Consider the following 16720-nt stretch of genomic DNA (forward strand, 5'->3'; position numbering starts at 1 on the left):
ACTACCCTGGTGTGGAAGTGCCTTTTATTTACTTTTTATCAAAGGAAACATTTTAAAACCTTGTTTTTCTTGTAATTTTTTTTAATCTTTTGAAGAGGTTTCCTAAACAGCAGCAATATTGATTTTTATATTGTTGCTTAGCACATGCCCAAAACAACCTCAAGGTAAATTGAAAAGCTGCTAGCTAAAGCGAGCCATTGAGTAATTGTGTGATTGGTACGTTGCAGCCCAGCTTGACTCATACCCTGACTCCTCCCACTCACCGCTGTAGTGTACTTTGCTGACAGCAGCAGCTCAGCCATGTGTGTCTCCAGGTACCGCGTTGATTCAACCGACTGCACAGCCATGTTGAGGAAGACAGAGGGTAGTCATACATTTTTAGTTAAAAGAATAGTGAGCACATGAGGAGTGGTTTGGGTGGACAAATAGTTGATGAGTAGCAGGAGGAGGATGCAGAGCAGCACGTAGCGGGAGATGATCAGACGGCAGCAGATCAGGAAGAGGCAGCAACACTGATGTTCACGAATGCCACTGCTTAAACTGTTCCTGGATCATCAGGGGAATTTGTGACTGTGATAAGCGACCCGGTCGGAAACAAGGGCCTTTCTGCATGGAGTTTGCACGTTCTCCCTGCGTGTGCGTGGTTTTCTCCGGGTTCTCCGGTTTCCTCCCACAGTCCAAAAACATGCAATATGGCACAGTCCGATAATTTCACCCACAAATGTACAATCATTTGGCTGTGTCATTGAACACATCACAAACAAGGTTTTGTGCCAGACAATCACATCAGCAACATGTGGCATGTACACTCCTGGAGACGATATTGAATTGTAATTAAATAAATTAAATTCTGCTACTGAATTTTAATGATGGCTTTTGGTTTTAGTGTGCTACATTATGGCCCTTTTCTACTATGGTCCCAGCTCGCCTTGCCACGGCATGGTACGGCATAGGACGTTTTAGGTTGTGTTTCCACTGCAAAATAGTACCTACTTAACGTGGGCGGAGTCATCCCTGCACGGCTGCATGAAACTGCAGTGACTTTGTTTTACACGTGAGACACAAACGAGTGACTAGTGACTTGTAAAGCAGTTGTTTTCAGTCTAACTGAATCAGTTAATTAAAAATATTTGTTCAGTACTTCCTCCATGACCGGAGCACAGACTCCGTCTGACACAGTCACTGGATTGAAATACAGCAGCAGGGTTTGTGATGCCAGTCGCGCTCACTAGTGCTGTTGCTAAATACACCAGACTCCTCCTGATAAATATTGAGATTTTAGACATTTCTGATCTACAGTTCAGCATTGTTCGGCAACTTTGCTGTGCCGAGGCGAGGGGAGTCGAGCTGGTGGAAACACACCATATGATTCTCATTCCAGCAAATTTTCAGCTTTTGCAAATTTTGCAAATGTGCTGTGGGAAACTTGATTGGTGATAGTAAAGTCATCAGAAAGGACATAACTGCTAATGTGGAAACAACTCTGAATTTATGACAATTTATAGTTCAGTGCAATGTGTTGGGCCAACAAATGTCATGGTTTGTTTATTTGATTGTGTGTCAGCAAGCCATATTTGCCAATTGAACATAAAAAAACATTTCATTAAGTCATCTTACCAGTATATTTAAAATCTACTGAATTTGTTACGGTGTTCTAAAACTGTAGAATGTCTTTATATTCATGTAAGTTGTGTGTGTGGATATTGTATATAGGCTGTTCTATATTGATATTCAATTTAAGGTTAAAATTTTGTTAGGGTTATGGTACAACATGAAGTTAGTCGTGTGGATAAGGTGCCTGTGAATTCATTACATTTAGTACATCTGTGGGAGAAGTTAATCGAGTGCATTTATGTGAGAATAATAATGTGAACACTGCTTATGAAGACAGACATTTGTATATCACTATTCATTTGAACAATTTCAGCACAGTTTTGCAATGTCATGACAGCACGAATAACAGTGATATAACATTTTCATACCCTTAGATTTGTAAGCCTGAGGAGCTCTGCCCCGTTAGTTGTTTGACTGAACTTGTTGGCCACTGGGCAGTTAATAACTGTCCATAATATGACTTGTTTGGGCAGTTATATGAAAAACCTTTTCTGTATGTTAAACCATACATCAGCCTACAAGTCAGTCGAAATAATAAATATCCATATATTAAACATGGAAAAGGTATCTTCAGAAGATACTGAAGAAATGGCACTGCCTATTTGGGCTTTTGTGTGACTGCGTGCAGAGCAAGTCAGCATATAATGACTGACCTCGGTTAGCTCCTGTCATCTTCCGCTGGTCTGTGGTTGCAGAACACGCACTCACTCACACTCACTCACACACACACACACACACACACACACACACACACACACACACACACACACACACACACACACACACACACACACACTCTCAAAGGGCTTGTCTGCCTATGTCCCTAGCTGTTGAAATTCTATCAGCTGTCTGCACCTCCCACAAATTCTGCAGCAGCAGGGCTAGCAGCTTCACTGGTTGTGGGGGTTGAGTTGAGTTGAGTTGTACGTGTGTGTGTGTGTGTGTGTGTGTGTGTGTGTGTGTGTGTTAGTGTGTGTTAAAGGGGAGGGGTACAGGAAGAGGCACCTGCTGTTGGTTGCACCAGCTGCTGTGCTACACACATGAAAGGCAGTGCTGATAGGTAATTGACAAAGCCACATTTCCTTCTGACCTAATCATTACCTGCCTTTTTGATGATGTGATGGGTATGCATGCCATTTTACTAACCCCCAGTAAAGTATGTCTCAGTGACCATGAAAAGGGTTGACACATGTATATGGTGGGGGAGAAAATGTACAGTAAATTGGCATCAGAGAATTCAAAATATATATTTTGCACGTGTGTTGCAGAATGTTGTTAAAATGTGATGTGATCATCTTAAAGACCATACATGTAGTTTCTTTTCATGTTTACGTTGTATTTTAACATTTTTGTTTTTTGTTTTTCGACAGGAAAACAATATAATGGACATGCTGTAGAAAAGAAGGGTCATTGGGACCAGCTTTGATCCAGTGGTGTTCCATAGGTTCAGCTCACTCCCCCCAGCCTCAAACCATGGACTTCTTTGACGATCCCAGCCTCTTTGTTGGAGGTTTAGATGGGTTGGATGAGGATAGTTTTGCCACAGCACCATCACTTGTGGATGAGCTAAACCTCAGTGCTGACTTTGAGCCCGTCCAAGTTGAGTCTCTGGGCCCAGGGAAGCATCAAGGCATAATGCCAACAGTTTCTACTCAACCAGTCATGCCCACTTACAGTCACCAGATGGGTCACTACTCTGGCATTAAGGCACAGAATCTTACAGGGCAGGCATTTTCTGGTCATGGGGTCACAGGTGGCAGCCTAATGCCAGAGCAACATGGCCAGTACCACAGTGCTGCGCCTGTGAGTCACGCACCTCCATCCAATGGGCTGTTCTGTAACAGTACAAGTCCAATGTGGGGCAACCAGGACCAGAATGGGAATGTATACCACCCCGTAACTCATCAGCAGCAACATCACCAACAACAGCTTCGTCATCGGCAGCAGCAACAACTGCACAACCAGCCACCTAATGTCAGACAACAACATATACGGCAGGAACAACACCATGCCTGTCATCAACAGGAGCAGCAACACAGAATGCGGCAGCAGCTGCAACAACTGCAAAGTCATCAGCAACAGCTGTTGCAGTGCCAGCCCCAACAACATAACACACAGACGATGTCCCTGCAGCAACAGCAGCATCAAAGTTTCACCTTTCATCAGGGAGGTCAGTCTCGGGGCCAACAGGAAGTTCATCATAGTCAACAGCGGGTTCAGCACCAACTAACAGGAGGGCCAAGGTTACAAGCAAGAGCTCTTCCGAGCAAATCCTATATAGATAGTCAGAACTCTTCTATGAGTGGGATTTGTTTACAGCAACAACAGCAGCATGGTAACTACCACTTGACTACTGGTGGCCAAGCCTTCAATGGATCAGGGCTAGGAGACCCTAACCTGCCCCTCCCCATGCATTCATCATCTGTGGTTCACTCCCTGCCAATGTGCTCTGTCAGTTCTGCCACTCCTTATCAACCAGCTCAGTACCCCACTTACCCTGGAGAGCCCGAAATACCCAGGCTGGATCAGCAGTCTTTGTTGTCGACTACACAGTCCAAGCCCACCCCCACCACCACTGTGCACCTCACTTCCACTGTGCCTGATGTCTCTGTATGTCAGTTTCCATCCACTGGAGTTGTCAATCGGCAGCACACTAGGATCCCAGTTAGCCAGGTAGAAGAATGTCCTTTCCGGTCGTTACGTTGTTCTGGAGAAACCCAGGGAAACGGTGGGTCAGCTGAGATGTTTGGTAAATCTATGAGCTGCTACCCCAACATGACGAGCCAGTTGTCCTCTGAGCGGCCTCAGAGCTGTGGGGTCATCAACACTAATGGATACCTGGCTTTGGGAGATAGTCTTCTGACATCAGAGGCTCAGGATGGAGACTTGGAGGGACTAGAACCTCCTGACCTCCTGCCTGACCTACTGCCCCAGCTACAGGCAGCTCTTAGCCAAGAGGAGGAATCCAACGGTTCCTGGGCCAATTCCAGTGTCGAGATGGGCCATGAGCAGAGGAAACATCCACCTGTTGAATACAAGGAAGAGAAGGTAATTTTGGTTTCTATAATCTACAAAGCACTGCACATATCTGATTTCTTGGCCATATTGTAGTGGAGTACCCCGTATTTGTAGTATGTTCTGCTTTACAACCAATGCTCACTGTTTATTCCCCCCTGTTTGTTCTCAGTTTAAGTCACTGATGAGGTGAAATGTAGAGGTTAACATTTTATGAAAATTCATGTTTTTAAAAGTATGTTTGCTGGAGAAGATTTTGTTTAGGAAAATGTTTTCTGAGCATATCATGTCACAGAATCCAGTCATTCAAGTAATGTTTAACTATTCCAGATAGAACATGTGCTTGCTTAGTTGGAAACCTGCAATCAGTGGTAGAGTGGGGGAAGGTGAAGAGGCGGTACCTAGGGCCATCTGAAAACTCTCTGAAAATGATAATGGTCTGTCCAGCTTGGCCTGTTTGGTGCGCCGACAGCAGGTCAGGCCTGATTAGGCTAAGAGTGGCAGGAGTGTCTTCAGGGCTTAGCTGTAAGCATACTTAGGGCTATATCAAGATGTGGGTCAGGGCAAGCCAGAGGCACTTGCACACTGCCTCGCTGGAGTGTGGGGGAGGTTGCTTGCTGTTGTGGTAGCTGCCACAGACTCTCTGTGTATGTGTGCACGTGTGAGAGAGCAGGAGGGAGGAAAAGAGCATGGTGAAGGAGAGTGGTTAGCACTTGAGGGAGGGGGTTGGGGAGATGGAGCAGTAGTTCATGGAAAAGAGGGCGCTTAGGAAAGGAAAAAAGAGAGAAAGAGACAGAGAGGAAGAGCAATGAGAGGGAGAAAAGAAGTGGAGGGGGAGGTTGTGCAGATCCATTAGCTGGCTGTAACAGGCTTCAGGCGGTTCCTGGACCTTCGTTTTCTAGTAAGATAGCACCCTCCTGGCTCACAAGTGACACATGGCCAGCAAAAGCAGTAGGCATTTCACCGTGGCCGCTTCAAAGAGCAACATGAATTCTAGTTCCTTTTTTAAAAAATCATTTGTGTTGGATTAAGCCATGCTTTTACTTAAACATCATATGTTCTACAACAATTACTTTTTCTGTAAGTAGAAACAGGTTGTCTCGGAGAGAAATTCACATGAGAGCACTTGGTTCTTAATGGCCCATTATTGACAAGAGTCTCTTAACACAGCAAAGGGCCAATTTACTATGTTTGCACTAATAAGACATTCATCTTCCTAAATGTCCCTTAAAACATTAGATTGGCATAAATAGTGACCAATTGTGTATGTTTTATGTATGAAAACGGCCAACAACTGTCAACTTGCACCTTTTTTGTGGTGAAAATGATCCTCTCTTACAAGCTGGCGTAATCCAGGTAGTGTATTTGGTTTGCATATGGGAAATGTGGACAGAACTGCAGCAGTCATCAGAGCAAGACGCAGGCCAAGTAGAGGAGCTGAGAGGATTTTCACCACAGTGACTAAACCAGACCCTCAAAGAATTTCACAACATATCCAAATACAGCCCAAACTTTTTGGTTCTGTCAGGACCCAACAGGCTCCAGTGGAGTGTGCATGATATCAGTTGCACATACAGCACCACCAGCCAGAAGATATGGTCAGAGTGCAGTGACAATAACATACCCTGATGACAAAACAGCTGCATGCTTTGTACCTAAAATTAAGAGGCAAAATTAACACTCCTCTCAGAAAAGTCTGCATCTGCCGCAAATTGAATACAGTATTGTTTTGACATTATCCAACCAACCCAACCCTTTTTATATATCTTCCTGTCTTTACATTAACACTTTATTACAATAATACTAGTTACTCAGTCAGACCCACACTGCTATGTTTTAGGGCAAAGGCGAGTGTAAGTACATCTGCATAGGTTTTTTTTAATAGTATTGGTGTTTTATCCCCAAAATTGTTTTGGGAGCCTGAAATGGTATTTTTTTGAAAACGGGTAAGATTGGGAACATTTCAAAATGCCGCCCTTGCGTTTTCATATAGACAACGATTATGCTACTTTGGGAGAACAATGATCTCATAGTCATTGGCGACTGTTCCACACATAGTCAGCTGCACTGCACATCCACAGCTCGTACTTGTCTGTGACTCTCTCACTCTGTGTCTTTCTCTGTGTACAACCAGACGACTCTCCGCCCACAGTAAATAGAGCTGGATGAAGCTCACTCGTGCGGCAGAACTGGCTATTTCTGTCTTGGAAAGTAGTTAGGGGTTATAAGATAGTCGCTAGATTTGTCACTAGTCACTTTTTCGGAAAAACTTTGGGCTGAAAAGTCGCTAAATAGTAGGGATTAGACCGAAATCTAATTTTGTTGTTATGGCTGGGACTGTGTGTACTTACCTCACTAAAGTCAAGGCATTGCAATTGTATCGATTAATATACATGCATATTCAAAGAATAAATTAACTAGGAAACTATGTAAATATTTAGGAGGATCTGGAACATATCAGACAAGAGCTTCAAGTAAGCCGAACTGTGAAGGGTTAGTCATAAGTGCGATGTATAAGCAAGTTCTTTTTTTTTTTTTTTCGCCGCCGTCTTAGTCAAGATAGAGTCGGAAGAAATGCGTTTTTTAGTCGGCGGCGGAGGTGTGGAGGCTTTCCGCTGTCCAGATGTTGATGGGGAGCTCGTTCCACCATTTGAGAGCTAGGACAGTGAACAGTCTCGAGTTCTGCGAATGCCTCTGCGATCCTCTCAGTGATGGGGCAGCGAGCCGGTTTGCCGATGCAGCAGCAAGCCGGTTTGCCAATGTCAAACGTGTGTTGACAGAGTGCCCTTTTCATTGTTTTCACTTCTTGGTCCGTCTCACCTTCTTTGTGTACAAGACGGTTAAGTGCTGCAATTAAGGGTAAAACGTCTCCCACAGATGCATCCGATGAGCTGATCACTTTAGTTAACTACTCAAAGGGGGCGAGAAGAGAGAATGTTCTCCATTAAAAACCCACTGGTGTGAAGTGAATGTCAAGAGACTTTCCAGCATTTAATAGGTGATCTTGGACAGACTCTAAGCATGTTTAGATAAACTCTAATGTGGTATACACAGGCGTGTGCTGGCTGCACTTTTTGCATGCGTCAACACAACATCCTGTTTCGGTCGTGTGGTTTCTGTGTTTTTTTGGCCGAAAACCGAAAATTACTTTTTTGGCCATTTTCGGCCGAAAATGTTTCGGTGGCCGAATTTCCGGTGCATCTCAAACGACAAACAAAAGGTTTGTTTATGTTCCATTTTCATGTGGATATGGCCTTAGTTTTGACGCATTTGCTATTTGTGAGTTATTAACCCTTAAAACAGAGTCTGAATTTTGAAAACTGTACTGGCTCTTTTTTTTTACTTGGGAACTCTTTTAAAATGTTCACAAAGTTTATCCACATTTTCTTACCAGAGGTAAATAAAAAGTCTCATTAACACTTAAGCTGTATTCATGGACTAACTGTAGAGTTTGCCGTAGGTCTGCATAATATTAGGAAGTCATGTGTAATACAATAATAACAGTTCAATGCTTTGGTTTGATATGTATGGATACAAAGTAAAAAATAACAATGTAAATCAATTATTAATATAACAAAACCAGACAAAAATAAATAATTAACATAATTAAATTAGTCATCAGCAAAACCCCAGCTAAGCATGCTTATTTATTACGTCTTAAACTTGCATGCTAAATATAATAATGTACTGAATATAACTTATCCATCCATCCATTATCTACAGCATTATCCTCCACTAAAGGGTCGCAGTGGGTGCGGTGCCAATCTCAGCTGACATAGGGCGATAGGCAGGGTACACCCTGGACAGTTCGCCAGTCCATTTTATGCCAATTGGTAACAGACATTCTATCTGTTCATCCTCCTTGTCACATGTGTGCAACTGAGGTCTGTGTCCTACAGGATGTATGAAGTAATTTTAGTTTTACATTTACTTTTATTTACTTCTACACCAAACCATACCCGTATCTGTGTTGTCGACCGCGGAGCAGGATTTATCTTCTGACAATTTAGACAAGTCAAAGTGACATCTGGATTTAAAAACAAATGGATGTCCCAGTAACATACAGTACCTGGTATATTTAAACCCAGGTGAAGCTGCTTAAAAGTAATTTATTAACACATTCCCATTTTGAGTGGTTGGTCTGCCTGTGTGTGAATTGTGACATGCCAGAAACCAAATGTTATGGGAAGAAAGGAATTAAAAAAAAAAAAAAAAAAAAAGAAAGAAACCTCTCCACAGAACTTGCTGATAATGTTATGGTCATTATTCTTTAAATTAATAGTTTAGATTTGATTGATAAAATAAATAGATCTCAGTAAACATTCATTCTAAAGGCTATGCTAATGGACTGACGATGGATGAATGCACATTGTAGCATTGTGCTGGAAGTGGCGTATCACTGGCAAAAATAAAGCAGATAAAGAAGAAATTAGCATGTTCACCTGGGTTCCCCCTGATGCAATCAGAGCTGTGGCCGATTAAAATAAGCAAACACAAACGTTCATTGTAGAGTCATTTGACCCAGGAGTGAATGCTGATTAAACACATTCCCACTGGTGAGAAACCCGTTAAATCCCACAACTTCATCAGAGCCCTCCGTGCTGTGTGGTGTGATGTTATGCTCTTACTTTAGAGACAGAGTAGAGGTTGAGGAGCAGTAAGAGAAGGGATGAGAGAGTGAAACATGCTATAAACACACACTGAACTGAAATAAAACAAGTGTCATTTCAAATTAATGATAGGCAAAACTCTGAGCTTGTAGATATAAATGAGTGTGTGTGAAATTATGCAGGAGTAAGTCATAATCAGGAAGTATAGATATGCAGAGGTCAGATTCAAAGTTCAAATGTCATTTTCTGGCTGTGTGTTAAATACATTTATAATTTACGGTTTTGGTGGGCTGCATAAAATGTTCAGACTTTCAAATGTGCCACAAAATCATAAAGTTTGAGAAAGGTTGCTTTGTTTCATTTTATCACCCATCTCCAAGAGATATTAAAAAGAAAAAAGAACCACAATTTCATTTCATGCTTGAGTTTATTAAATCAGAATTTACATACTAGATATAATACATCATTTTCAAATAATATTCATAATATATAAATGATTTATATAAATGATCAAAGGCAAACCTAGAACATAGCAGCTGATGCACTCACTGTGTGAACGAAGGTGTGCGAGATGCAGCCATCCAGTGTGGCTTAGGGCTGTCACCTTTTTTCCAGAAATCAATATGCTTTGTTGTGATTGTCTGGGGAGGGTTGTTTAGTTTGTTTGTCCTCCACCCTGTGCTGGACCATGCAGTTATTACTTCAGATGGTCTGATGCGCTTCTAGGCTGTATATTTTTAACTGGAACACAATTTTATTTGAATTTGAACCTCAGTTGCAGGGTTCTGATGCAAACTCCTCAATATAATGAAAGAAAATATGGCGTAGTCAATAGACTGGGGTTGAGTTGCCCTTTAATTCACCAAGGCCCAGAGTGCACACAGTAAAAAATATTAACAGGTGGGACATTTTTTTTTCAAAAAATACTATTTTCCAAAGAATATACAAACAAACCACGATAAGGCTCCTCCATAAACTCCAAAATGAAATTTATAATTGAATTCCAAATTAAATTAAATGTGCTACATTAATGCTGAAGTGTCAATGATCTGGATTGACAGATTGATGGGAGTTTCAGATCAAAAGTGACAGCCCTAGTGTGGCCCCAGTGTAGTGGCAAGACTTCTGAAACCAAACCCATTACCCTATGCCAAAACACTGTGAGTAAAAGACTTTACTATCACCTTTACAGGCTATAAGGAACATCAAAACTGGTGGTCTGTCCAAACCAGAGTTCATCCACACAGGGTATTTGATTCAACTGTGCTGTGAACCGCAGCTATTCGAACAAGCCTCTCCCTGTCTGTGTCAACATCCAGCCCCGTGTTGATGCTTACAGGCTGACTGTGCTATTCATGTGCTCTGATGTGTGAAGAGCCTGCTGATAGTGTGTTTGCTGAACAGGCAAGGCATCATGAGATAGCTGCCCACTCTTCACTCCCCCGCAGACAATGTGGCTAATTAGGATTTCCAATGGCTGTAATGGTCAACTGCTGCTGTGATTAACGCGTGTGGTTCAAGATTGAATAGCTCTCCCAGGTTAATGTTTTCAGACGTTAAATTTAGAAAAATGTCTTTTGTCCTGCTACAATTTAAACATTAAATGAACAAGATATGTGTAGATCTCTGGATCAGATCTCTGGAACATTTTGGAACACAGAGGGATTTTCTTTGAGGAAGTAGTTAAAGCTGGGGAGACCTTTTTGAGCTGCATGCCACCAATGCTTACGTGTACCCAAGTGAGTCAGCAGTGAGTCAGGGAATCAAGAATGATGTCTGTACACATTAAAGTGGCAGACAAAATAATTGAGATGTGGTTACGTTAAAACACATTAGCTGTAGAATAAATATTTTCTAAATTGCATTTTACAAAAATAGACTACATATCGTAGTATGCATACATTTTGTAAATAGCCAACCCCTGCTGTTTAAGGATACACTGGATATCATTTTACAGCCGGGTAGTCCTAGAATTTCAGTGGAGGTTTGGTGAAGCATGAGCAGTGTTTAAATCTGTGGCCTCACAGCAAGAAGTTTCTTAGTTTAATCAGGGCCTTTCTGTGGCTACATCAAAACTACTCCATTTTCATTTCAAAAATGCATTTTCAGATGTGTTTCTAGATGAGTGTTTTCAGCTTTGTATCAGAAGTAATGCACCTCTATAATAATATGCTGAAAAACACACCTCAAGTAATCATTCAGGTACACTGGGAAGGTGTGTACTGTGGTAAACAGGAAGCAGATTTAAAAACAAATCAAACTATGCCTGAAAGGCAGAAATGAAACTGGTCTTATTTTGGGGCAATAGCAGCAGCATTCAAAACACCCCTTTCCCCTGTACTCAAATTGAAAGAGGATGTTGTCGCCCTGGCACCATCAACCATTTTATGCTGACATGGTCCATCGCCTGTCAATTTACATCTACAATCTACAGTTTAAATTATTTTACAATGCATAATGTATTACATTATAATGCCTATTATATGTGTCTCTGTGACTTGATTCTGCAGATAAAGACATGTAGAAATAGACTAAATGTGGAAAAATTAACCGCTGTCTTTTGTTCAGCCGGATGTTTCACATGAGAAGTCTTATCAAACTCAAACTTTTGAAATACTCTGGTATTGATAATTACGCCACTTGACAACACTTGTACTTCTCTTTGTTGTGCATACATTACAGTTGACTCAAGGGTATGTATGGATGCAAATGGCTCTCTTCCTGAGTAGAACTGGGACAGAAATTAAATGGGACAGCTGATGGATACTGATGGCAGAGCTGCTCTAGCCACAACAGGCCCTCTGGCAGTGACACTGACCGGGTGCCTGCTCCCTGCCTGTCTATAATGCGGGTTTAGATTAGCTACCTGGGTTGGGTATCAGTGCTCACCCCTTTTCTCGCTGTGTCACCAGTGAGCAACGTTGGCAGTATGTGCATGTGTAAGCATAGTTTCTGCATTTGTGTGTCATGTAGCTTTGCTGCTTCCTGAAGTCTGTAAGGTTTTTATAACTCATAGCCAACCAGCCAACCAGACTGGGCAAACAGTGCCATCATCAGCCCTGAAACTTGACACCATGCATCACCCAGCTCTCACCCTTCCACTCAGACGCACACGCAGACAGAGAGAGAGAGAGAGCGAGCACATGCCTCTGTGAAACCTGCTCCTGCTGCCTCACTTGTCACATGGTCATAGGCTGTCTCATTCGCATACTTTTTTTTTTCTCTCTCTGTGTCTCCCCAACCTTTCCTTTTGCCTACTCTCTGTCAAGTGTTCTCTGTGTGTTAGCATCTGGCATCATCAGCCTGTCTTCTTTGGAGGACTGCCAGATAAGGCCAGGGGCGGAGGGACAACTAAGGGTCAGAGGTAAACAGGAAGTCAGGCGGTATTTGCTGTGGGCCGAAGGGGAGGGCCCAGTAGAGCAGGAGATGGGGGAGGTCCATGGAGAGGAGAGGGAGGAGGGAGTTGTACTTGGATTGACTGTGTTAAGAGCATGTGGGAAAGTTGCCAGCCCAAACTGCACAGTAGGTCTGAATTTAAATTCTGTTCTTTTATTCTGCTTTTCCCTTCGTCCCTTCTCTGTCTTTCCTCTGTCTTGGGGGGATTGAATAGCCTTGAATATTTTTCAGGGGTGAAGGGTGGGTGAGTGTTTGCTCAGCAGTCAAATGTGGATGGGGTTTTGTATGCGAGTGTGTCTGTGACTGCAATGTGAGTTTTCGGTTTGTTGTGACGTGAGGCAACCTCCTTGAACTCGTGTTAACCTTTGGTGGAGAGGGTAAAGCTGAGGGTCAGACTACCACAGTGTCTCCGGGCATGGAAAGACATTAGCTTGACGATTTAATTTTAATTTCTGAATTAGCCTCTGTGTTGGATAAGGCAGAGTTGATTAGAAAAGGCATGAAAAGTTAATGACCTTTTTGCCCTTGTGTTTAAAACTGACACGTTGGTTGTTTTCTTGTGGTTGGAGGGGGAGTCAGAATAAAACATCATACAAAGCACTGATAAAGCTTATATTGCTCTGTTTTGTTCCAGTAAATACATGACTGTTGACCTCAGTTTGACACAAACTCATTGTTGGCCATGCCGTCTACAGACGACGGTTGGCTGGTTGGTTACTGATTGTAAGTTCAGCAAACATGTTTGACATTTGTAAGTCTTTAGCTAGGTGCTATGTGGACTTCAGTGTTGTAAGGCAATAAGTGTTTGAGTGTCATGAGTATTTTCTTTACACTGGGATTATGTTGACGGCACAATGAACGCATTTTATTGTTCATAAGAAGAATGTTTGCGTGTTACAGTATGTGCCATTTTATAGACATTTAAAAAGAAACAAGAATGAAAGTTGTTGGCCAAAGATGAAGACAAGTACCTGGCCAGTGTATTTCAGTTCATACATTACACTATAGGCTCTTCAAGTATCTTCTTGCTTGAATTTCCTTTCCTTGAAAGTTGTAAAAGAGAGCTGTTAACATAACCTTTTACCTGTTGTCTTGGTATGCTTGTAACTGTGCCAGTGTCCTTGGCTTGGCTTGCATATGTAATTGTTGTTACCACAGACGACCACCTTATTTAAATCCAAAGTAGTCCCTATTGCCATGATTCAGCATTTTGGCATTTTATTGTGCAAACCTGTCTGTAGCTCAGTGTGACTCCACTTTGCTATCTAGGAAGTGATTGTCTAAAAAAGTAATTGTTCTTAACAGGTAGTTTTTACAGTATGACAGACATCTAATTTAAAATGAAAACACAGATTTAATAAAAATGTATAAATATTAATAACTACCCCAACATTCAACAAGGGTTGTACATACAAGAAAATTGTTTAAAATAGACATATAACTTCTCACTACCCGTTGTGTATTATTGTTGGTGTAGCAGAGTGATCTGCTTAGTGTCCAAACTGGAAGTAAAATCACACATAGATGTACAACTGAAAGTAGTGCATTCAAATGTATGACATTTGGACTGTGCATTCTCCCTGTAGCAAAGCACACCAGTCCATTCACTTTTGTTTTGGTCAAAAGAGACAATAAAGAAGATGGAAACTGGCTTGAGGTTATATGAGGAAGTCTGCCAATACCCACAAATATACTTGTCAGCACAATACAAGGAAATGTTGGTGAGAAATTACCACTACTAGAATGGTGTATGACATTGAGTACATGCGTCAAGCACACCCTTGTTTACGTATGTTTTGGCGTGGGCTGGTATGATAATGCAGAAATGTGAAGCAGCTCTCCGCGGAAGCCAGTCCTTCCTCAGCCTCTCTTTCTCTCCCTCTCTGTCTCTGTACATTTCTCTCTCTATTTCACATCCTAAGGGACCATCTTTCAGCTTCACTCCTTGGTTTGCACCGATGTTCCTTTTAATGAATGGCATCATCCAGCTCGCTTGTTTTGCACAGTTCAGCTTCACGTCACAGCCTGGTGTCTGACAACCGCTGTTTAAAAACAGTCTAAAAGAGGCTTTCTAATTTTGTTTGTGACGTATAAAAAACTTAAAAACTGTGTGCAATTCAATATGGAAAAACAGATTTTTCTGTTGCAACTAAAAAACAGATGCATTTAAGTCCAAGCCTGAATGCAAAGGGTAAAAAAAACATGCTGAACAACGCATGTTTTAATGAGTACACACATCTGATTTAACAGACCTTGTATGTAGTTTGATGGATAATTCCAGTTTGTCACAATATGACTCTTGTAATAGTTATAGCATTGTATTTAAGATTGTATACCAATTGTACTTTTAATGGTACCAACCTATTACATTGGACCTATTTTCAACAACCACAACTTTTGCTGAAAGTACTGGAAAACATATCGTTCATTTGAATTGATATTGACTCAGGATTCATTTAACTTCATTTGACATTTCTTCTATATATTTGGAAGCTGAAGTGTTTGCATCTAAAGGTTCAAGTGAGGGAATATTTTATGGAACCTGAAAAAGACCTGCTTTCATAGTGCTGAAATGTGTCTGGAAGGAAAGGGTGCAGCATCGCCGGTGTAAACCCTGAGAGTCAGCTGTTAATTGGGAATTGTGCTCCTCTTTAGATAGACAGCCTCTTGCTTTCACTTTGACTCACGCAGTTCTATCTCTTAAAATATAATAATGCTGAGTGGCTGCCCGTTTAACTTTCATTTAAAGGCGCAGAAAAGGTGCCTTAAGATGTTTGCCTGCTCTTCCCAGTCATTTGGCCTGATGGGTTTAGAGACAGGCTTAGGATATACTTTGTATTCTGCACATCTCTCAAACTCAGTTCACAGCTTCAGGGTCCAGGGGTCAGTGGGAAAATAAGCACTAGGTGAAGCCAAAGTAACCAAAACAGATTAGCCCACAAAGCATTTGCAGCTTTCTGTGTGGTCTTCATTCAGTGAAAGTCCTTGAGCAAAAGATTCACTAATTGAGTGAGTGTTGATCCAACCTAGGCGATAATATGTTAAAAAAACAAGAACAAAAAAACAACCGTTAATCTGCTTGAGTTCAGTGTTTTCAGAAATGCTACAAAGGCTCACAAATGATAAGTGATTGTCAGTAGAGGGACTGCCTCTGTTTGTTCACTGCTGCAAGTTGAGGAATGGAAAATAACTGCACAGTGCGTCCTGTATACACACCACTGCTTGAAAGGAAGTTTTCATCAAATGAAAATCTGAGAAACCTGTTTAGTAAGGTGTTAGCCCTACAGACTTTTTACTCGAGTATATACGTAAAAGGCCGCAGGTGCTGGTTATTATTAGTACTTCTGCTTGTTAAATGTATGAGCTGTTCATGCTCCTATTTAGCATTTTTCCATTTTCCTATCATTGAAATGTTTGAAAAAAAATACAAAATACTGACTCAGACAGGACACCCACCTTTAAAGAAGATGGTGGCATTACTGTTCTCACAGTCACCCCCTAGTGTTCATTTCAATCCAAGTCAGGTTAGGAGTTGAATTAATTCAGCATTTTGTTTGTATAACAATTATTATGAATAAGTCTACACTCTAAAATCAAGTTGTTGTTTTTTTAAAAAACTACACATCGTTTTGTTATTCATCCCCATGCAGGAATGCACACACAGACTAAAAGCTCATTTGTTTGCCCCATCTACACATACAGCATATGTCACCCTTGTATGTGAACTCGCTGCTGGTAAAATTAGACTGTGGTGGTGGTGACTGACAATATACTCTTTACACTAGCCAACACTACACCACAGTAGTGTATTTTCAGTAGGGTTATTTAGTAATTATTTCACTAAGATTGCCTTGCCATTCATTTTAATTATTGTGTATTTGTTTGTCGCCCTATATTAACCAAATAACCATGACACAACAGTCAGGATTTTCCCTGTTGATCTAACCAGCAAAGCAATGCCTCTATTTTGTGTGTGCTATCTTCTTGCTTCTAATGAAAACAGACATCCGCCTTATTCTTGCTTGCAATCCTTGTATATGGGGTATGAAAAAAAGGCAACCCTTAAAAGTGTAGCACTGAAGGTG

At 41.5% G+C, this 16720-nt stretch overlaps 1 protein-coding gene across 6 annotated transcripts in view; it reads left to right on the forward strand.

Moving 5' to 3' along the window:
* Positions 1-16720, forward strand: part of chd9 (chromodomain helicase DNA binding protein 9) — a 67642-nt gene that overhangs the window by 3602 nt on the left and 47320 nt on the right. For 4 of the 6 annotated variants that reach the window (XM_058630155.1, XM_058630156.1, XM_058630158.1 and 1 more), the window contains exon 2: positions 2985-4662. In XM_058630155.1, the coding sequence (XP_058486138.1) occupies positions 3088-4662 (1575 nt within the window). In that variant the 5' untranslated portion in view covers positions 2985-3087. Of the gene's footprint in view, positions 1-2984; positions 4663-12650; positions 12766-16720 lie in introns of those variants that run through there. The other 2 variants (XM_058630160.1, XM_058630162.1) reach the window with 2 other exon arrangements.

This window comes from Solea solea, chromosome 5 (assembly GCF_958295425.1).
Source record: "Solea solea chromosome 5, fSolSol10.1, whole genome shotgun sequence".
NCBI lineage: Eukaryota > Metazoa > Chordata > Actinopteri > Pleuronectiformes > Soleidae > Solea > Solea solea.